General features: G+C 41.1%; 1 protein-coding gene across 6 annotated transcripts in view; it reads right to left on the reverse strand.

The window, feature by feature from the left end:
* Positions 1–4,777: 4,777 nt before the first annotated feature.
* Positions 4,778–23,687, reverse strand: part of ppp4r4 (protein phosphatase 4, regulatory subunit 4) — a 176,567-nt gene continuing 157,657 nt past the window's right edge. For 4 of the 6 annotated variants that reach the window (XM_086002766.1, XM_086002769.1, XM_086002767.1 and 1 more), the window contains 5 exons: positions 17,605–17,656; positions 12,602–12,707; positions 10,539–10,606; positions 9,004–9,142; positions 4,778–7,737 (listed from right to left, as the gene is read on the reverse strand). In XM_086002766.1, the coding sequence (XP_085858892.1) occupies positions 7,713–7,737; positions 9,004–9,142; positions 10,539–10,606; positions 12,602–12,707; positions 17,605–17,656 (390 nt within the window). In that variant the 3' untranslated portion in view covers positions 4,778–7,712. The remainder of the gene's footprint in view (positions 7,738–9,003; positions 9,143–10,538; positions 10,607–12,601; positions 12,708–17,604; positions 17,657–23,687) is intronic. The other 2 variants (XM_086002770.1, XM_086002768.1) reach the window with 1 other exon arrangement.

The following is a 23,687-nucleotide window of genomic DNA, read 5'->3' on the forward strand; positions in this document are numbered from 1 at the left end:
GACGGTTCTGGAATCGTCAGCTTTCTTTCGACGTAACGCACGTGTAGGTACGCGCTATAACTTTCGAGTTAATTCAAGACAGAAAGACAGACGGAATGACGGACAGAAGTATCCTTTTATATATATATAGAAGATAGATTTTAAAATATGATTTTTTTTTTCATTTATTTGAAGATTTAGTGCTGTTTTGGGGCCGTAGCATTTATACGTTTTGACAGCTCTTCCCGTCAATCTTATGAATGGAGCATTCCCTGCTCCGATTGGCTCCCCGTGGCCCACGTGATCCCAGAGGACGCATCGAACTAACTGCGCCCCTGGGATACGCAAGCCCTGCGCGCCGGCAGCTGGACCAGGCCCCGATCGGAATTCCACGCAGGCCCACAGCTCAACAGCCGGCGCGCAAGGTAAGTGCAGGTCGGGGACTTACACCCGCAGGAAGCCCCCGACCCAAATTTCTGGGCCAATAAGGCAGTGCCTAAGGTGACATCATGGAAAAATAGAAATAAGTCAAAGCTAAAGGCACTATATCTGAATGTGTGAAGCATTCACAACAAAATAGATGCGTTTCCTACATTACAACAGTGACTCCACTTCAAAGTCCGGTAGTCACGAAAGGCGCTATATAAATACAAAATCTTTCTTCTTTCTTTCTTAATAGCGCAGATAGAAATGAACAGGTTTGATCAAATAGCCATAACGGAGATGTGGTTGCAAAGTGGACAAGGTTGGGAACTAAATATTCCAGGATACTTAACTTTTAGAAGAGATAGGCAAAATGGAAAAGGAGGAGGGGTAGCCCTGATAATAAAGGATGGGATAAAGACAGTAGAGAAAATATCTTAGCTCCAAAAATCAAAAAGTAGAATCAGTTTGGGTGGAGCTAAGAAACAGCAAGGGGCAGAAAACATTGGTAAGAGTTGTTATTAGGCCCCCAAACAGTAGTTGTAATGTAGGGTAGAATATAAATCAGGAAATTAGAGGCGCATGTAACAAGGGTAATACAGTAATCATGGGGGACTTTAATCTACATATAGACAGGTCGAATCAAATTTGCAGTAATAGTGTGGAGGGCGAATTCATGGAATGTATGCAAGATAGTTTTCTAGATCAGTATGTTGAAGAACCTACTAGGGAGCAGGCTATTTTAGATCTAGTATTGTGCAATGAGAAAGGGTTAATTAATAACCTTGTAGTAAAGGGGCCTTTAGGGAAGAGTGACCATAATATGATAGATTTTTATATTGAGTTTGAAAGTGATTTAGTTAAATCCGAAACTAGGGTCTTAAATCTAAACAAAGCAAACTATGTAGGTATGAGGGGCGAGTTGGCCAAGGTAGATTGGGAAACTACATTAAAAGGTATGATGGTAGACAAGCAACGGCTGCATTTAAAGAATGAATACATAATTTACAACAACTATACATTCCTTTAAGGCACAAAAACCCCACAGGAAAAGTGGTCCAACTGTGGCTAACAAGAGAAGTTAAAGATAGTATTGATCAAAGGAAGAGGCTTATAATGTTGCCAAAAAGAGTAGTAAGCCTGAGGATTGGGAGGATTTTAGAATGCAGCAAAGGAGGACCAAGAAATTGATAAAGAAAAGGAAAATAGAATGAGAGTAAATTAGCAAGAGACATAAAAACACATTGTAAAAGCTTCTATAGGTATGTAAAAAGGAAAAGATTAGCGAAAGTAAATGTGGGCCCCTTACAGGCTGAGACAGGAGAAATTATAATGGGGAATAAGGAAATGGCAGAGAAATTAAGCAAATACTTTGTCTGTCTCCACGGAAGACGACGCAAAAAACTTCTCGGAAATAGTGGAGAACCAAGGGTCTAGCGAGAATGAGGAACTGAAAGAAATTGGCCCAGAAATTCGGGTCCCAACACGAGTACGCATGGGGTACTCACGCGTAGGCCCAATGAAAGTGCTGGTTTCGTGCATGCACGGGAAACCGGCGCTTCCATTCCCCTGAAAGAAGGGGTTCAGAGGTGGAACGCGTGCGCAGGAGAGGCAGCGCGTGCGCATTGAACTTACGTTTTTTTTGCAGGGTTCTCCGGGAGGGTAAGTCTCCAGCAGTTACACTTTTAAAAAGCAGGCATAAGGCCTGCTTTTAACAAGGTAAGTGGTGAATTAATTAAAATTAAAACATTTTTTCCACAGGTTTATTATTTTTAAATACTTTAAAGAAAGGTATGTTTATTTTTAGCCACGTTAGAAAATGTAATTAATTTTTTCAAAAATTGAAATTATTGTTTAAAATAGTTATTTCATGTAATTTATAGTTTATTTTAAAAGTGATTAAAAAAATTATTTGAGGTTTTAGTTATGTTTTGGGGCTTATAGTATTTATAGGTTTGACAGCTCTTCCTGTCAAACTTATGAATGAAGCATTCCCTGTTACCATTGGCTCTCCATGGCCCACGTGATCCCAGGGGACGCATCGAACTAACTGTGCCCCTGGGATATGCAAGCACTGCGCGCCGGCATTTGGAGCCGGCCCAGGATCGGAATCCTACGCAGGCCCACAGCACAACGGCCGGCGCACAAGGTAAGTCCAGGTCGGGGGCTTGTACCCGCGGGAAGCCCCCGACTCTAATTTCTGGGCCATTAGTCTTAGTAAAAAAAAAAAGTACTGGAGAAATTAATGGGACTGAAAGACAATAAATTCCCCTGGATCTGATGGCCTACATCCTAGGGTTTTGAAAGAGGTGGCTATAGAGATAGTGGATGCAATGGTTGTAATTTTCCAAAATTCCATAGATTCTAGAATGGTTCCCGCAGATTGGAAGGTAGCCAACATAACCCAACTATTTAAGAAAGGAGGGAGAGAGAAAACGGGGAACTACAGACCAGTTAGTCTGACAGCAATAGTAGGGAAAATGCTAGAATCTATTATTAAGGATTTGGGAACAGAGCACTTAGAAAATAAGAGGATTAAGCAGAGTCAACACAGAATAATGAAAGGGAAATTGTGTTTGACAAATCGGTTAGAATTTTTTGAGGTTGTAACTAACAGAATAGATAAGGGGGAACCAGTGGATGTGGTATATTTGGATTTTCAAAAGGCATTCAATAAGGTGCCACACAAGAGGTTATTAAACAAAATTAGGGCTCATGGGAATGGGGGTAATATATTAGCATGGATTGAGGATTTAGAATAGGAATAAACGGGTCATTTTCGGGACGGCAGGCTGTAACTAGTGGGGTACCGCAAGGATCAGTACTTGAGCCTCAGCTATTCACAATCTACATCAATGATTTGGATGAGGGGACCAAATGTAATGTATCTAAGTTTGCTGATGATACAAAGTTGGGTGGGAATGTAAATTGTGAGGAGGATGCAAGGAGGCTTCAAGGGGATGGCAAATGGAATATAATGTGGAGAAATGTGAAGTTATCTACTTTGGTAGGAAAAATAGAAAAGCAGAGTATTTTTTAAATGGCAAGAGATTGGTGTTCAGAGGGACCTGGGTGTCCTTGTACATGAATCACAGAAAGTTAACATGCAGGTACAGCAATTAAGAAAGCAAATGGTGTGTTGGCCTTTATTACAAGAGGATTTGAGTATAAGAATAAAGACATCTTACTGCAATTATATAGGGCCCTGGTGAAACCACACCTGGAGTATGTGTACAGTTTGGTCTCCTTACCTAAGGAAGGATATACTTGCCATAGAGGGAGTGCAACGAAGGTTCACCAGACTGGTTCCTGGGATGGGGGAATTGTCCTATGAGGACAGATAGAGTAGACTAGACCTATATTCTCTAGCGTTTACAGGAATGAGAGGTGATCTCATTGAAACATACAAAATTCTTACCGGGCTGGACAGGGTAGATGCAGGAAGGATGTTTCCCCTGGCTGGGGAGTCTGGAACCAGGGGGTCACAGTCTCAGAATAAGGGGTCGGCCATTTAGGACTGTGATGAGGAGAAAACTCTTCACTCAGAGGGTGGTGAATCTTTGGAATTCTCTACCCCAGAGGGCTGTGGAGGCTCAGTCATCAAGTATATTCAAGACAGAAATCGATTTTTGAATATTAAGGGAATCGAGGGATATGGGGATAGTGCAGGAAAATGGAGGTGAGGTAGAAGATCAGCCATGATCTTACTGAATGGCGGAGCAGGCTCGAAGGGCCAAATGGCTAACTGCTGCTCTTATTTCTTATGTTCTTATGTAAAAGCGCTCTTCGGCATTTAAATGAGAATAGCAGAATCCGACTTGCTGTGATCAAATCTGGCCACTTCATAGCAGAGCTTTATTGATAACAGTTATAGAGAAATTATTGTACCTTTCAGGCTAAAGGAGATTGCATAGTGGCAACTAGAAAATGGGGAGAATCTAAATGAGAAAACAGTCTCTTGCCAAGATGTTTAGGAAATGCAGACCATTGATACAAATCAGTTGTCAATTTTCAGTAGCCATTTCTGTAGCAGCAAAATTCAGATAACATGAGTTCCTGTCTTTTCTCTCCCAAGGTGAAACTATCCACCACGATACATTGCTCCACTTAGCACCAAGCTGAGAACTGATGAAACTGAACATTTAAGTTGTCCGACAGCACTCGGTCTCATTCTTACAACCCTCTGATTCTAGTCGGTCCTCTTTCAAGTTTAATGGCCTTTCCTCATGCCATCATTTATGTTCTTAAACAATCAGACCACAATAGAAAACTGTTTTCTTTATAACAAAAAGGGGAACCCATGAATGCATTAAAATGTGCCAGTAACATGCAAGTTATGGTTTTGTGCAAGATAACAAATACCAACAAGCATTGCTAAGTTTCTATTTAGAGTTTATAACTTATCTAAGAATATGAAACATACAACTGTAACAGAACTTAAGTTGACATTACCTGTTTAAAGTTTTTCACAAAGCCAGGTATTTAGACTGCATAGCTCAATCTGATTAAGGCCATATTTACACCAGTATGCACATCGAATCCATAACACTGTTTATAAATATTCTTGTAGCAAGACAGTACAGTAGGTATGTGACAAAGGAACTTATGCAAAATAGCTTTAAAAAGAATCATGGGACATGCTAAACAAAATTAAAATTAAAATAATTAATTTCAATTTTATCTTATTAAAAAACAAACATTTGCATATCTTTTACATGCTTACAATGTAACTCTGGTGCAATTATACATGGTTATTTACAATATATGGCAAAATGAGAGGATAACACCAGCTCTTACAGAAAGTATCACTCAGTCTTGTGGGTGGAAAAGGGTGCAGTATGATTTTAAATCAAATCAAGGAATTGCAACACTCAGATCTGAAAATGATTGGAAAAATAATACAATACACTGTACCTGAAAAGTTTTACAATGAGAATCTAAACTCAACACTGAAAATTTATTATAAATCTCTGGTTACCAGAAATTGTTTCAAATTGCCATCAGGTTGCAACATGAGAAGACAGAAACAAGTAGGTAAAATGTATATACAGTTATCACTAAATATATTGGTAACACAGGCCAACAATTGATAATACTGAACTCCTGCATGACATAATATGGTGTTTGCAGTTTCTACACAGTATACAAAGCTTCATTAAAAGAACTGCACCTTTCAGAGCATCACAAATAGAAACACTTCAGATTTTTAAGTAATTTGTTACATTCAGTTTTAACAAGCCAGTACATATTGTACTACTGTTAAAATAAACACCAAATGACTGCTACAGGCCTCTTGAAACTTTCTGAAATCAATGCAGGGCACAGATATAGGATATTTAATGCTGTCATTATACACCATCTTCAGTACGGGCACCATGCTGATATTTTCATCACACCAACACTGAAAGAACAAAAGGACACTGCTGATGCCAGCCTGCCAGCCAGTACCAACGAGAGTGAGATGAACTCCAAGAGGCGGTTTTGCATCATTTTCACTTGGCACCCACAGTGGCATGTTGGCTGAAATACAATCCACACTTGGCACCACTGAGTCAGTGATACTGGAGACATGACTGTGCTAGGTCAGCTTCTGCCAAAATGTACTCAAAATGGCAAACTCACAGAGAGGTGCATATTTGATCAGAAGTACTGAAGTTACAAAGTAAAAGGGTGTATTTAAATTTTCATCCAGAATTTTTTTTTTTTTTTATTGCTTTAGTGTGCAGCATCCCATTTCTGAAGGAATGCTCCTTTATTATTTGACACAAAGCTGTTTTACTAAAAGGAGTTTTCCGTAGTACTATCCAGCAGATCTCCATTCATGGATTTCTTTTTTTTTTAAACTTATACCTGAACAGTCTTAAATTTCTGGTTTATTAGGTGACTTTAACAAGGGGTTAGTGCAGAGTTTCAGTCTGCCAGCAGCCCCCAGGAAAATACATTCTTCAGGTGTGCAAACTGGAATATGATTGTGCCTGGAGTCCCAGAAATAGGTCCCCAGAACCTCCTGATTTGCTTCAAGAATCGCAATGTAGCTAATTTATTAAATTATGTGGGCTTGCAGAATTATGTTCGAATTAAAGCACAATTTGCACCATACCTGGTGGTTCCCAGGCAGGCTCAGCATCTAAAACAGATTGCGGTAAAATCTCAGTTCAAGTACTGCCTCTAGCTACAGATGGAAGTTGCCCTGTAGCGCAAATGTCTGTCATGTAGTTTCAAATCACAAAACGCAGCTCACGCTGAGGCTGACAAGGTCATCATTTTACTCTGAGTTCTGCTGCATAGATAAACATCATAAAAACATCCTGTAAAATCAATACAAAAGGCAGCCACGCCCCTTTAACAACAATGCAGAACTGCTACTTTGCTCATTTATGAGGTTAGGCTAGATTGGTCAAATTAATCACTGAACGTGGACCAGATAAATCTGTACTGTTCCACTGCTTCAGTAAATTTGGGTTTGCTGGGAACGTAACTCTTGGAAGTTTGTTTCGGAGTTCAATCGTTTGTGTTAAATTTCTATTATTTGAACTTGGATCGGTATTTCATCACAGTTACCTACTGAGTTAGAGTTTGGCACCAGGCTTGAAATTATTCAACATGAACACGGTAATTTGTCATTGCTCAGAGGAAGAAGTTAAAAACCCCACTTATGCTTCAAATTAAGCAAAAATAAATGTTTTAAGAACCAGGAAATTCAATAATTTACAACACAACTTTACAAAGGTTTTGTGACACCCTGCCGGTCATTATAGATGAACGAGTGATGTTTAAAATCCATAAACAACTTAGGTTGTTTCTAGTAGTCACCCACAGCAAAAACACGTCCTCAGCCATGCATGGGAGTGAGTATGGTTACATCATTACACCAAACTCTACAGTCCATTTTCTCATAAGCAAGAAGATAGACATCATTAGGGCGCTGAGACAAATTTTCATTTTTAAATTTCTTTGTGCATACCCATCGGGGTACTTGGAGGTATTTGCGGTAGTAGCTGCTGAAAGCTGTGTAAGCTTTCTTTAATGAATTTCGATCACTGTATAGCAAACAAGAATATGTGCAGTAATATTCAAATAATAGCTGACATAAAAAATAAAATACGAAAATAAGTTACTTTTGTGAAACCACAAATAGTCTTTACTTCAAACTGGAGTGCTTCCTCTTCAAGACTAGGTAGTCAGACAAATATGTCTATATCCTCACAGCTTGCAAAATCACCAGACACTTACTGAAACTTGGCTGAGGGAGTCACTGATATGCTTCATGAAATGACTGTCCATGGAATACAACTTTTCTTTCCATACTGTTAAGGGTTTGATTTTCTGCTTTTCCTTCATTAAAAAAAGTAAAAATCATTTGTTCAAATAAAAAGTTATCAATACCATTCCATAGAATTTGTTCTGATATAATAAAGGAACCAAGATATATTGCCTACGGCATTTTTTTTTTAAACAAGGAACCCATGTTGCTTACATTAGGTTTTCTTCACAAGTCTGCATAAAAATTGAGACTCCCCTATGTCTTTGTAGCTAAATGGACTACCTAATGTGGCATTAAGTCATACAGATATTGGCCGAGGCTTTCCGCCTCCACCAACAGATTTTTCAGCAGAGCTGTTGTGGGCCGAGGCAGAAAGCAGCTAGGGGAACACGGTGCAGAACTCCCACCTCCCCGCTCCTTCCCACAGGCCTGTTCTGTCAGGATAAACTGTTCAGCATGGTAGAGACATACAAACGGTAAAGACAGCCACCACTGGGTTCCTTGCCATTTGCACTCTCGGAATGCTGGAAGGAAGGTTGCCCGTCAGGCCACGGCGATCAGCATTCAGAGATGAGCAGAGGGAGCGCAGGCTAAAAAGAGGCACCAAGCACAGGCCTCATTAGTTTGATGATAAATCTTTTAATTAAAAGATTTTTTTGAAGCCGGCAGCTCAGTGGTCACCTCTTTCTCTGTCCCCATCCTCGTGTAACTCCCTGGTGAAGACTGGGAAGCCCACCTCCCATATATAAATGACCCAGGGTTGGAAATACAGCTGGGGTCAGCAGGGCATCTCAGTCAGATGGAAGTCTTGGCCTGCTGGAGATGTGCACTAAACAAATGAGATGGAGGGAGGAAGCCTGGGCCAACCGGTTCCAAATCTGATTACTGCGCAGCAATTGGAGCATTGTATTTGTCTCTGCTCTGGTGTTACAGCTGTGAATGGGGGGGGAAAAAGACTTTGTTCCCCTTTCAGATTGCTATCCAATAACCTCTGCTAGACAGTGCAAATGTATAGGTATGGATTAGCTTGACTGTGAATCTCTCTGAGTAAATGGCACACCAGGGCTCATTTGGCTTACACATGAAGAACGACCATTTTGGGAGAGATAGCACAGGACATCTGGCAGTTGTGGAGCCATAACAATCAAGTTTGCATGGGCTCGACGGGCCGAATGGCCTTCTTCTATGCTGTAACCATTCTATGATACTATGAAGATGTGGTGCCTTCAGGAAAGTAGGGTAAGCAAATGGGAGATTATTTTTTTTAAAGCTTCTGATTTGTGAAGATGTTTGTTTTCCTAGCAACCTGAGGAATAAATTTGCATGCACAGACTTACAAGTTAAACTTCTTTGGAAGAGTATCTTTACTCCCGTTTGTTTTTTGCTCATTGGAGTTAGCTGAATAAAAACGAGAAGAACAAGATGGCAGATTGGAGGGCCCACCAGAAGTTGGGCAATGACTCTGGAGCGTCCCATCTAAAGTAAAGCACAACACATTACCACACACGCTTACATATCTGTGCTCTGTTACTATTTGCTTTCTCTATGGAGTAATGCTGTGTTGACAATTTTATGAGGCTACCATGCCACAGTAAGTGAATACCAAGATAGAAATGAAACTTTAAAATAAACTTTTATATTTTACACAATGAAGCTACTAATATTTCTCAAAGGATTTGTTGTATAAATATTGTTGGCCACCAGCGTGATGCAACATAAATATAACTCATCAAACTAACCAAATAGAATATATTTGCAGTTGTGATTTTTGTGAGCGTCAATTTTGGAATGTCAGTTTGGCTCAGAGGTAAGAGTGAAGATCATGGATTTTAGGCCTTATTCCAGAAATTGAGCACATAATCTACATTGGCGCTTCAGTCCAATACTGAAGAAAGTGCTGCCGATCAACAACAAGTATTTATATAGCGCCTTTAACGTAGTAAAACGTCCCAAGGCGCTGCACCGGGGTATTTTAAGGCAAAAAATTTGACATCAATCCACAAAGATAAATTAGGGCAGGTGACCAAAAGCTTGGTCAAAGAGGTAGGTTTTAAGGAGCGTCTTAAAGGAGGAAAGAGAGGTAGCAAGGCAGACAGGTTTAGGCAGGGAATTCCAGAGCTTAGGGCCTAGGCAACAAAAGGCACAGCCACCAAAGATTGAGCGATTATAATCAGGGATCCACAAGAGGGCAGAATTCGAGGAGCGCAGATATCTCGGGGGGTTGTGGGGCTGAAGGAGATTACAGAGATAGGAAGGGGCGAGGCCATGGAAGGATTTGAAAACAAGGATGAGAATTTTGAAATCGAGGCGCTGCTTAACCGGGAGCCAATGTAGATCAGCGAGCACAGGGGTGATGGGCGAACGGGACTTGGTGAGAGTTAGGGCACCAAATGAGATGCTAAGGTGAGACCTTATCTGCCTGTCCAAGAGGACCTAAAAGAGACCACAGCATTATTTGAAGAACAGGTAGTTCGTCTGGCATCCTAGCCAACATCCTTCACTCAACCAATACCATCAAATCAAATTAACTGGTCATTTATCTCATTTGCTTGACCTTGTTTGCATGCAAATTAGCTGCTGCATTTGCCTACAAAACAACAGTAACTACTCTTCAAAATACGCTATACAAATGCAAGTTCTTTGAACATTACACAAATAGGTCTATTCTTGTTAATGTTATATATTTCTAGTAATCATGGCTATCCTCTAAGCCAATAGGAACATTTGCAGATTTAGTAAATCCTTCTTATTAAACAGGTTCCATTATATAAAATATTATTTTCTATACAGAATATATATTTAAACAGTGTCTTTTTTGATTGTACATAAATTGCAGTGATGCTGCAGCAAGGTCTGAGAATGGTCTACTTACCAAATGACAGTAGAGCATTTTTTGTAGTTGCAGCAATTTGAGAATTAGATGCTGTTGTAGTAAGTTTCCTAGAAGATGAATGTTGCAGAAAGTTAAGGATGTGAAATTTGTTTTAACTACAAAAATTTCAACCAAAATAATTTTATAGATCACGTACATATGGGACCAGAATTTACTGTAACCAGCGAACTAACAGCGCCCACCGTTTGTTAGACTTGCCATTGCCCGTTTCATTTCCATGAGCTTTTGCACGGTGAGTTGCTGCAAGTGGGATATCGAAATGTCATGGCGCCCTCTACAGGACATCTGGGACCTGTGTGAACAGGGCAAGTAACTGTGCCTCTCCTTAACCAATCAGATTGAAGAACAGCGCAGAGTCTGAACCAGGAATTATAAGTTAGAATAGTGAATGCAAAGTCAAATCAGGTATAGAAAGTGAAATAAAGAGAGGGAAAGAAAGACTTGATTGAGAGAAAAGAAAACAAAGAGACAAAGAAAAAGTTTTTTAAAAATTAATTTAACTTTTTTTAAAATCTCCAATAACAATAAATGCTGAAGGAATGAGACTCCACATTTGTAAAAGTTAATTTTCAGTGCCAGAAAGGTTGCTTGGCAGTAATTAAGACTCATCACACCATTACACTGAAATGGACAAGCTCTAACTTTCTGTGACGAGTTCAGTCCGTATCTACGATGCAAGTACAGGAACTTCACGCCGTTCAATACATTTGAATGGGGAGCCAGATGGAGAGATGTTGGGACAGAGCGTTGTAGAGCTCCACAAGGATCTGTCTTGTCTGTAGAGAGCAGCTTTCCAAGCTTGAACAGTAGAGATGGGTGGTCTGGAGTGTTGTTTTCATGCAGCTTACGGCGGAGCGGCGCATCTCGGACAGCAACTCCGTGTTTTCGCATTTAACCGCGCATCTGCGCATGCCAGAAGTTGCTGTCGGATTTGCACATAAATAACGCTGAGGGTGGTTAGCCTCACTGGTATTTTTACAGTAAATTCTGGCCCATTATGTTTGAAGCTTTAGGTGAGATAAGTTAATTATGAGCCTAACATTTTAAATCATCAGCTGAATAACCAAAATACCAAATAATCACTTTGCAATGCATGTCTGTGTTTTGGCCAGGACGCAAGCAATGTGAATCACTGTGCACATGAGAACGGTTACTGATGATTTTCTGGTTACCAAAGGAAGCAATCTGCATAAACACTCAAGTATGGTTTCAAAGAATACAGCAGCTGTCATATCCTGCATTAGCAGCAGCCCATACCTGTCATATACAGTATTTTCAAAAATATTTTAGTTGATAATAGTACCTGCAGATTGAGACATCAGCTGTTACTGTCTGGGATCCTGAATTGCACCTCTGTACATAATGCACGCACATTACATACACTATGTCAGACCAGCATCTAGTTAGTGCTAGCTATTGCTGATTGTAAATTATCCCCGGCAGAGGATCACGTGAATAATCTGATTAAAATTATGTAGCAATCACAAGAAATGACAAGTGCCACAACCAATGCTCCCCCTAATTTTTTCTTTGGGTGCATGGTCCCTTTAATGGGCTGCGCGGTCTTTTCAAAATTTCACGCATGTGTGAAATCTCCCATTCAAAAGCCAGTAAGCGGCCTGCGCGGGACCTCCAGACAGCTGTGCGGCTTCGAGGGAACGTTGGCCACAACTAAAACTGTCAAGGCACCACAATTGATCTTGTTTGATATCAATTGACTTTGTTGGGGCGATAAAAGCTCCCTAAAATAAACCATACACTTTTTCCATAGATAAATTAATTAAGGAAGCAAGAATATTTATATTTACACCAATAAATATTACTTTGTCCGTTTTATCTTTACTGGATACAATTTTTATTTTGAGGACTAGGTGGTGCTATCACTTAGATTAGTAGGTCTGATTATCTCAAATCGAATTAATATTATTGGGGGTGATATCATTTTTGTGGGTGGAAAATTGCAATAAGAACAACCAACTACTGTATGAGGTTTCCAATTTCCCCCCAGGTTGAAGACATTTTGCTCATGCGACCTTACTTACATTGTGGATTTATCAGAGGCGAGCTTTGGAGGAGCTACTCGACCACCAAGTGAACGACTACGACCTAATTTATTCTTCTTCCTCCCATCTTTGTTAAAAGATGAAACTGGTAAAGAAAATAAATTATTCCATTTTGATTTTTAATGTAAACAAGTGGGAATAAAAAAATAGCAGAAACTGGTTGTAGTTCTTTTGGGAACACTGCATATTGTGATTTTTTGTGGTTCAGTACATTTCTAGAATTCTGTTTTATAATATAACGTAAGAAATAAGAGCAGGAGTAGGCCATTCGAGTCTGCTCCGCCATTCAACGAGATCATGGCTGACCTTCTGCCTCAACTCCATTCACCGACCCTATCCCCATACCCTTGATTCCCTTAATATCCTAAAATCTATCGACCTCTGTCTTCAATATACTTAACGACTGAACCTCCACAGCCCTCTGGGGTAGAGAATTCCAAAGATTCACCACCCTCAGTGAAGAAATTTCTCCTCATCTCAGTCCTAAATGGCCGACCCCTTATTCTGAGATTGTGACCCCTGGTTCTAGACTACCCAGCCAAGGGAAGCATCTTCCCTGCATCTACCCTGTCAAGCCCTGTAAGAATGTTGTATGTTTCAATGAGATCACCTCTCATCCTTCTAAATTCCAGAGAATATAGGCCGAGTCTAACTCAATCACTCCTCATAGGACAATCCTCCCATCCCAGGAATCAGTCTGGTGAACCTTCGTTGCACTCCCTCTATGGCAAGTATATCCTTCCTTAGGTAAGGAGACCAAAATTGTACACAGTACTCCAGGTGTGGTCTCACCAAGGCCCTATATAATTGGAGTAAGACTTCTTTACTCCTGTACTCAAATCCTCTTGTAATGAAGGCCAGCATACCATTTGCCTTCCTAATGGCTTGCTGCACCTGCACATTCACTTTCAGTGACTCATGTATAAGGACACCCAGGTCCCTTTGAGCATCTGCATTCCCCAATCTTTCACCATTTAGAAAATACTCTGCCTTTCTGTTTTTTCTACCAAAGTGGATAACTTCACATTTATCCACATTATATTCCATCTGCCATGTTCTCGCCCACTCACTGAGCCTGTCGAGATCCCCTTGAAGCCTCTTCACATCCTCTTCGCAACTGACACTGCCACCTAGCTTTGTATCATCAGCAAATTTGGAAATGTTACATTTAGTCCCCTCATCCAAATCATTGATATAGATTGTGAATAGCTGGGGCCCAAGCACCGATCCTTGCAGTACCCCACTAGTCACAGCCTGCCATCCTAAAAAAGACCCATTTATCCCTACTCTTTGTTTTCTGTCTGTTAACCAATTATCAATTCATGCTAGTATATTACCCCCAATTCCATGTGCCCTAATTTTGTTCACCAACCTCTTGTGTGGGACCTTATCGAAGGCCTTCTGAAAATCCAAATACACCACATCTACCGGTTCCCCTTTGTCTACTCCACTAGTTACATCCTCAAAGAACTCCAATAGGTTTGTCAATATTCAATAGAGAATTACTCCCAAAAAATGTATGAGGAAAAGGGCATTGTAATTCAGATAGTTACAAAGGGTAACATCAACCTTGCGAATTACTCGTCCAGCTGTACAGATTATTTAACTTTGAAACAAAAGAAATAACTTTCTGGAAATCTGGGCAGCAACCGATAGAAAAGAACATACTGTGGATGCTGGAAATCGGAAATAAAAACAGAAAATGCTGGAAATACTCAGCAGGTCAGGCTGCATCTGTGGAGAGAGAAACAGAGTTAACGTTTCAGGTTGATGATCTTTCGTCAGAACTGGAAACAGTTAGAGATGTAACAGATTTTAAGCAAGTGCAGGAGCAGGGAAAGGGAGAGGGGAGGAAAGAACAAAAGGGAAGGTCTGTGATAGGGTGGAAGGCAGGAGTGATTACATGACAAAAGGTATGATAGTACAAAGCAAAAGGAGATAGTAATGGGACAAGTAAAGAATCACAAGATGGGTCTAGAAGAGGTGTAAATGGAAATATCAGAATCATCAACAGCTGCCATCTGAAAAAATGGGGGCAGAGGAAGCTTGGGGTCATGCTTGCGGACTGGACTGAACTGAGTTCTCCTCTACATGGAGGAGCCCAAACACAGATTGGGTGACTGCTTTGCGGAACACCTCCATTCAGTCCGCAAGTATGACCCCGAACTTCCGGTCGCCTGTCACTTTAATTCTCCACTCCACTCCACTCCCACTCTGACCTCGGCCTCTTACACTGTTCCAATGAAGCTCAATTTAAGCTCGAGGAACAGCACCTCATCTTTCTATCGGGCAATTTACAGCCTTCCGGACTCAACATCGAGTTCAACAATTTCAGACCATAACCTCAGCCCCTATTTTTTCAGATGGCAGCTGTTGATCATTCTGATATTCCCATTTACACCTCTTCTAGACCCATCTTTTGCTTGTTTACTTGTCCCATTACCACCCCCATTTTGCTTTGTACAATCATCCCTTTTGTCATGTAATCACTCCTGCCTTCCACCCCATCACAGACCTTCTCTTTTGTTCTTTTCTCACCATCCTCTCCCACCTTTCCCTGCCCCTGCACGTGCTTAAAATCTGTTACATCTCTAATTTTTTCCAGCTGGATCTTCTGCCAAGGTGATTGGCAGAAGATCCAAAGGTGACATGAGGAAAATCTTTTTACACAGCGAGTGGTTAGGATCTGGAATGCACTGCCTGAAAGGGTGGTGGAGGCAGAGTCAATAGTGGCTTTCAAGAGGGAATTGGATAAGTCCCTGAAGGAAAAAAAAATGTAGGGCTACAGGGAAAGGGTAGGGGAGTGGTACTAGCTGAATTGCTCTTGCAGAGAGCCGGCATGGGCTCAAGTGGCCTCCTACTGTGCTGTAACATTTCTATGATTCTAGTTAGTGAGCATAGTCATCAAACTGAAACGTTAACTCTGTTTCTCGCTCCACAGAGGCTGCCTGACTTGCTGAGTATTTCCAGCATTTTCTGTTTTTATTTGGGCAGCAACTGATTGGTGTTTAGTACCATAACACTGTGAAATCGCCTTAATATCAATTCATAACTTGCAGCATAAATAAAGGATACCTTTAAGTAGAATTACATTTTAGCACAGATTCTATTTTTAAAATGCATTAAATAAATGTTAACACGACCCATTTCTTTCCCTTATGTTGTTAATTCAAGTAAATACATTTTATTCTGGCCCCCTCCCACATATATTTCCTTCCCCAGTTTAAGATTCATCGGATCTCTTGAACTTCTTGGATCGCACTTATGCAGGGGCGATGGGAACAGACGCCAAATTCTCTGGCAGAGCTCATTTGCCTATAACCAAACATAAAAACCGGCATAAAACAAGCGCAAATGCAGCGTTACCAATTGTTGGCCATTTCTGTTACAACTGCAGATATAAAGTACCTTTTAGGCTATTGGTGTATTCCCCTCAAATAAAAACTACCGTGTGTGACCGTATTGTTGTTTAGTGGAGTTTCTTTGTAAAATCAGGACACTTGCATGTGTGGAGTGTGAAACAGAGCACTCTGATGCTTCACAGCAGCAGTGGTGCATCATTTAGTGGTCTGGCAAGAACCACCAAAACTTGCATAATGTGGGGAAGGAAGTGTGAATCTTTGTTAAAACTGGGTTTGATCTCGCAGTTGTCCATTTGAGATCCTTGACATTTTATCATCAGGTCTCCTGGAGGAAAACCTATTTCTGGTTTAGCCTCTCATTTCTACCAGCAACTGAAAAGGCAGTGGCTCCATTGGCACGTTCGGTAACCAAGATTAATTTGCATACCTTCACATAGTGTCAACTGGGGAAGCATCCAACACTAGCGTTAAAAAGCCATCGTTAACATTGTTACCATCTGAATTATTCAGAGTTACAGTGAGGTTAACATCCCTACCAGATGTAGTTTCAATTTTGAGTAATAATGGCCTGAGGATTCCATCGCGCTTCTGGTGAAGTAAGGTCAGCAGAGCTCCGAGAAATTCCCCGACCATTATATTGCTGTGCTAGTGACTTCACTCGGTCAGTGCCTTCTGCCATGGCGCATCACTCTGAGCCTCGAGCCTCTCTGCTCCTCTTCCATTATAAAGCAGAATGGGGTATGCCAATTTGAATGGTCATTCCAGCTGTTTTGTCCTTCTGAACGTATTAGAGGGGGAGGGGGTCCAAAAAATTTTGGGTGCAGTGAGTGACAGCATTTTGGTTAAGATTAGTGCTGGTCTCAGTAAGAAAAACTCAAATTGCAAAGAAAATCGGTGTCAGACTCCAGAAATCGCAGTTAAACCAATATCAGGTGGCTTTGGCCACGCTGCATTTAACTTTTAGGCTAGAAATCAACGCCATGCATTATTCGCGTAACACCAGGAAACCCGTGAGTTGATCTTTTGCATGGGGCAGAGCTATGTAAATGAGCGTCAGAGCATTATGGTGGCCGTATCCGAGAAGCGGCGCAAACGATCAAGGAAATTTGCGAATAGCAACTTTTCAGTGTAAAACAGTTATGTGCAAATTCCCTCCGAGAAAGCGGTGCAATGCCACTCTTATGGCATAATTTTGCCGAAACTTTCCAGCAGATTCAGGGCCATTATAACAGCTATAGCGCTGAGACTTGGAGTTTGGTTAAGATTAATGATGTGTATCACTACCTGGGTGGGAATTGTCACCCAGCATGTGAAGTGCTTGCTTTGCTTGCCTTATACTTTTCATTTTCTTTCTTGCTTTCTTTTGTTTACCTTTTCTGTCTCTCCTGCTACCACCACAGGATGGTTTTCATACTATGAGGTGGAGTTTCCCTGTACTGTTCAGCAAGAGTAAAACTGGTTCACAACCTAGTGAAACTAACTTTTAGAAAACGCTGATCCACTGACGTTATCACAGTATTTATAAAACTAACTTTACAGAATATAATAATTTTTGCTTGACAGGATCATGTGTTCAGCAGCAAAATGTTTAGATCAATTTAGAGCAAGAAAAAAACTCACGTAATTTCTTTTCATTCATTGACTTGCTTTCTCCCCGTTTTTCCATATCTTCCTGTTAAGCAAAATATTTGGGTGCAATTTTTTTAAATTGTTGAGTATAAAGAAAACACACTGAAAAGATGTGTACATCAGAATATAAAGCATGGTATGAGAGAAAGTAATTCAAACCATTTCTATCACAGGATGTCATTTAAAAAAATGTTTTGCAGAACTATTCCCTCATCTGAAAAGTAATCAAACAACACTCCAGACCACCCAACCCTACTGTTCAACCTTGGAACGCTTCTCTCTACAGATAAGACCGTTCTTTGTGGAGCTCTACAACTCTCTGTCCCTACAATAAGAGCTTTCCTCATTTATCGTTAGCTTCTGCTTCTTATTTCTCAGTTAGTTTCCAATCCAGCCAGCTAATTCATTGGCCCGGAATTTGCGATGAGAATAACAGTGAGGCTATCAGTGCTCACCGTTAAAACGGAGGAAATTTGACAGCAACTTTTGGAGTCCACACATGCGCAGTTAAACGCACAAATACGGACGTTGCTGTCAGAGATACCCTGCTCCTCCATAGGGTGCACTGTTGCAGTCCTCACTGATAGACTTGGCATTGAAATGACTGTATAGGCGTGAACTTGCTGTACTTGCCCACTAGTTCCGCACTAAACATGACTGAAAGTTATGGCTGATGCATTCAGGCGTGAGTTAGATTTTAACAATACGATAAATGATAATTACTACTGAACAACCTCTCTGGCCCTGAAAAATTAACTTTACAAGTGTGGAGTCTCATTCTTTCAGAAGAAAATTATAGTGTTGGAGATTTTTTATTTACCTTTTCTGTCTGTTGCTTTTATCTCTCTCCTTTAATTCCATTTGTATTTCCCAATCTTTATTTTGTTTTCTGTACATCATTTAAATCTAATTTATATTTCCTGGTTTATACTTCTTGGTTTAGACTCTGCGTGTCTCAGTCAGGATTCTTCAATCTGATTAGCTGAAGAGCCTCACTGTTTTTGTCCCGCTCAGACGCCACAGATCCCCTGTAGAGGGTGCTGCGCTGGAAAAGACGCCGGTTAGAAGAAATCTCTTGACAAGCCCGCAAAAAGTCTCTGGGCAGCTATAGGTGAGGTGAACGACGAATGCTGTTCTTTCACTGCTGAGAGCAAAATCTGGGCGAATATTAATTCTGTGAACTTTTACCCTATTTACCTTTGTCAAATACTTTCTGAAATCCAAGTATATTCTGGATATCTCATCCTCCAATCTTCAGTACATTTGTGAGGCATGACCTATTGCTTCTAATTCCATTCTGATTACTCATCATGGCCTTGGTGTTTATTAGATATAATTGCAAGCTGTTGATGTAGGTGAATGCATATAGTATCCTGTACTACACGAGTATTTTCCTCACGACAAATCATAGAATGATTACAGCACAGGAGGAGGCCATTCGGCCCGTCGAGCCCATGCTGGCTCTCTGCAAGAGCAATTCAGCTAATCCCACTCCCCTGTCCTTTCCCCATAGCCCTGCAAATTTTTTTCCTTCAAGTACTTATCCAATTCCCTTTCGAAAGCCACGATTGAATCTGCCTCCACCACCCTTTCAGGCAGTGCATCCAGATCCTAACCACTTGCTGCGTAAAAAAGATTTTTCTCATGTCGCCTTTGGTCCTTCTGCCAATCATCTTAAATCTGTGTCCTCTGGTTCTCGACCCTTCTGCCAATGGGAACAGTTTCTATCTACTCTGTCTAGACCCGTCATGATTTTGAACACCTCTATCAAATCTCCTCTCAACCTTCTCTGCTCTAAGGAGAACAACCCCAGCTTCTCTAGTCTATCCACGTAATTGAAGTCCCTCATCCCTGGAATCATTCTCGTAAATCTTTTCTGCACCCTTGCTAAGGCCTTCACATTCTTCCTAAAGTGCGGTGCCCAGAATTGGACACAATACTCCAGTTGAGGCCGAACTAGTGTTTTATAAAGGTTCATCATAACTTCCTTGCTTATGTACTCTATGCCTCTATTTATGAAGCCCAGGATCCCGTATGCTTTTTTAACCGCTTTCTCAACCTACCCTGCCACCTTCAACGATGTGTGCACATATACCCCCAGGTCCTCTGTTCATGCACCCTCTTTAGGACTGCACTCTTTAGTTTATATTGCCTTTCCTCGTTCTTTCTACCAAAATGTATCACTTTGCAATTTTCTGCATTAAATTTCATCTGCCACGTGTTCACCCATTTCACCTGTCTATGTCTTCTTGAAGTCTATCACTATCCTCCTCACTGTTCACTATACTTCCAAGTTTTGTGTCATCTGCAAATTTTGAAATTGTGCTCTGTACACCCAAGTCCAAGTCATTAATATTCATCAAGAAAATCAGTGGTCCTAGTATCGACCCCTGGGGAACACCATTGTATACCTTCCTCCAGTCCGAAAAACAACTGTTCACCACTACTCTCTGGTTCATGTCACTTAGCCAATTTCTCTGTTTCTTGTCATTGAGCCAAATGTTAGACTAATTGATCGTAAAACAATTATGGCTTAGCGCTAATGTCCATATGCACTCCGTTGTGAGAAGAAAATTCTTCTGTGTGCTGTGATATACTGTTCCACCATTTGAAACTCTTATTGCTAACTTACATCAATGTAAGCATGCCACCGTACTCATATTTAAACTATGAAGAAAGGGTTGTACAAGGTGCCGATACATCTAGGAGTCCATGGACCAAAATTTGCCACAGCAGGGCATCTAACAGCATCTGCCGTTAGTTAGACTTACCCCTGCACCCTTCAGCTCAAAACATTTTTGCCCACAAAATTGCTGAAAGTGCGAGCTGATAATGACGCAGTGAGGGAAACAGGGCATCTAGGACCTGAGTGAACAGGGAAAACAACAGGGTTTCTCCTTAACCAATGAGATTTAAGGATTGGGAAATAAATACAGGAAGAACTGAGAAGGAAGGTGAACATAAGAACCTAAGAAATAGGAGGAGTAGTAGGCCATTTGGCCCCTCGAGCTTGCTCCGCCATTCAATAAGATCATGGCTGATCATCTACTTCAACTCCACTTTCCTGCACTATCCCCATACCCTTGATATCCTAAAATCTATCGATCTCTGTCTTGAATATACTTAACGACTGAACCGCCACAGCCCTCTGGGGTAGAGAATTCCAAAGATTCACCATCCTCAGTGAAGAAATTTCTCCTCATCTCAGTCCTAAATGGCCGACCCCTTATTCTGAGGCTGTGACCCCTGGTTCTAGACTCCCCAGCCAGGGGAAGCATGGGAGTGTATGTTTCAATGAGATCACCTCTCATCCTTCTAAACTCCAGAGAATATAGGCCTAGTCTAACTCAATCTCTCCTCATAGGACAATCCCCCCATCCCAGGAATCAGTCTGGTGAACCTTCGTTGCACTCCCTCTATGGCAAGTATATCCTTCCTTAGGTAAGGAGACCAAAACTGTACACAGTACTCCAGGTGTGGTCTCACCAAGGCCCTATATAATTGCAGCAAGACGTCTTTACTCTTATACTCAAATCCTCTTTTAATAAGGCCAACATACCATTTGCTTTCCTAATTGCTTGCTGCACCTGCATGTTAATTTTCAGTGATTTGTGTACAAGGACACCCAAGTCCCTCTGAACACCAACATTTCCCAATTTCTCACCATTTAAAAAATACTCTGCTTCTCTATTTTTCCTACCAAAGTGTATAACTTCACATTTCTCCATGTTATATTCCATTTGCCATGTCCTTGCCCACTCACTTAGCTTGTCTATATCCCCTTGAAGCCTCTTTGCATCCTCCTCACAATTTACATTCTCACCCAGCTTTGTATCATCAGCAAACTTGGATATATTACATTTGGTCCCCTGATCCCAATCATTGATGTAGATTGTAAATAGCTCAGGCCCAAGCACTAATCCTTGCGGTACCCCACTAGTTACAGCCTGCCAACCCAAAAATAACCCGTTTATTCCTACTCTCTGTTTTCTGTCCGTTAACCAATCCTCAATCCATGCTAGTATAATACCCCCAATCCCATGAGCCCTAATTTGGTTTAATAACCTCTTGTGTGGCACCTTATCGAATGCCTTCTGAAAATCCAAATACACCGCATCCACTGGTTCCCCCTTATCTATTCTGCTAGTTATAACCTCAAAAAATTCTAAGATTTCTCACACGATTTCCCTTTCATAAATCCATGTTGACTCTGCCCAAACCTATTATTATTTTCTAAGTGCCCTGTTACCATGTCCTTACTAATAGATTCTAGCATTTTCCCTACTACTGAGGTCACTGAATTAAAGCGGGTCAGTGAATTAAAGTGGGTGAATTCAATGTCAAATCAGGAGTAGAAAGAGAAAAAGGAGGGAAATAAATTTTGGATTAAGAGAGAGGAAAAGTAAAAGAAAAAATTACATTTTTCTGCGCTGTAGACTCGATGTAACTATCACGTTGTTAAAAGGGTACTTAACGCTTGTAATAAGACAAGACTTAACTTTTTGTGACAAGTTTAATGGGCAAATATAGCAAGTTTCAAAAAAATGTGTAGGAGGGTGAGATGCCATAATCGCGAAGTTAATGGTGGAGCGGCGCAATTCGGACAGCAACTTTTAGATACTTACATTTAACCACTCATCTGCTCCTCGCCTGAAGCTGCTGTACCAGTTACCCAAAAATAACAGCGAGCGCCATTAGCCTTGCCGTTATTTTGACAGCAAATTCTGGCCCATTATCTTTCAGTAAACGCCAATTAAAAGCACAAGTGGAACAAGCATCTCCCTGAATCTTTGTTTGTCTGCTGTATTTCTCTTTTCTTCTTCTTTTGGTGAAAAGTACAAGATTCGACAGTAAGGTACGTTTATGACCAATGGGGTTTATCAGGGCTATTAAACCAAAGCCCACACAAAGCTAATTTTAAGAGTAAAACAGTGTTGGCAACACTTGATGTTTGCAAATTTATTCATTATACTGTCTCTCTGTATCATCAGCACAGCACTAAACCCTTAAGCCACATGCTGTGCTGTAAGTCTTTGAATGTGCTTAAAAAATCCTATCCAAAAGTTCCACATATCAACAAAACTGTTCAACACAAAGAGGCAGAATGATTTAAATTAACTGTAGGTGAGGTACACATTCAATTTTCAGTTTTAACAGATCATGTTTACTCCTGCATACTGAGAATCATACTAAAAGGAACAAAGATATATATGGAGTTAACATGAAACACTATGGCCCGGATTTTGCGGTGGTATTGACAGCGAAACTGTCAGCGTTTGCCGTCATTACTCTTCTGAAACTGACAGCAACTTCTGGAGCTGGCGCATGTGCAGATAAATGCGGAAATCCAGAAGATGCTGCCAATGATACATAGGGCGCGCTGTTGAACTCCCCGGAGCCAGCAATCTTTTGAGAAATCACTGAAATGACGAGAACTTAAGCTTTTACCCTATAATATCGCTCTTAAAAAACTCCAAAAAGTTAAGGACGTGTCCATTCACAACATCAAAGTTCTGATTGGTCCCCTTGGATGACAAGACACACCCAGCAGTTTCTCTGGAATATGTGCATACAGTATGTATACTGTAATCAATCACTTTGCAAAGTGTAATTCAAGCCATTCTGACTGCCTACTCCAGACAGAACAGAGCTCACTTGTAACTGACAAGGCTCACCCTCGCGGGTTAAGACTTTCTCCCAACCCCCAAATAAGTTCCTGCCCCCACCGCCCAAGTTTCAGACATTCTCCCCCTGCCCAAGCGCCTGACCTCCCCCGCAACCACCAAGTTCCTGACGTTCCCCCCCCGCCCAAATTCCTGACCTTCCACCCCCGCCCCAAGTTTCTTACCACCCTCCCCCCACCACCCCGGGTTCCTGACCATCTCCCCCTGCCCAAGTTTTTCACCCCACATTCCTGACCTCCCCCTGCCCAAGTTCCTCCGGCCCAGGGTTCCCGACCTTTTCCCCCCAACAAGTTCCTGACCCATTCCACCCTCAGATGGGGCATTGCCTGTGGGTCACGGATTGTTAACAGGTTTATTGTGAATGAAGTGAATAGGTACAGCTTTCCGAGA

Source organism: Somniosus microcephalus, chromosome 12 (assembly GCF_052327205.1).
Source record: "Somniosus microcephalus isolate GS21.2 chromosome 12, FLI_Smic_1.0, whole genome shotgun sequence".
In the NCBI taxonomy this organism is placed as follows: Eukaryota; Metazoa; Chordata; class Chondrichthyes; order Squaliformes; family Somniosidae; genus Somniosus; species Somniosus microcephalus.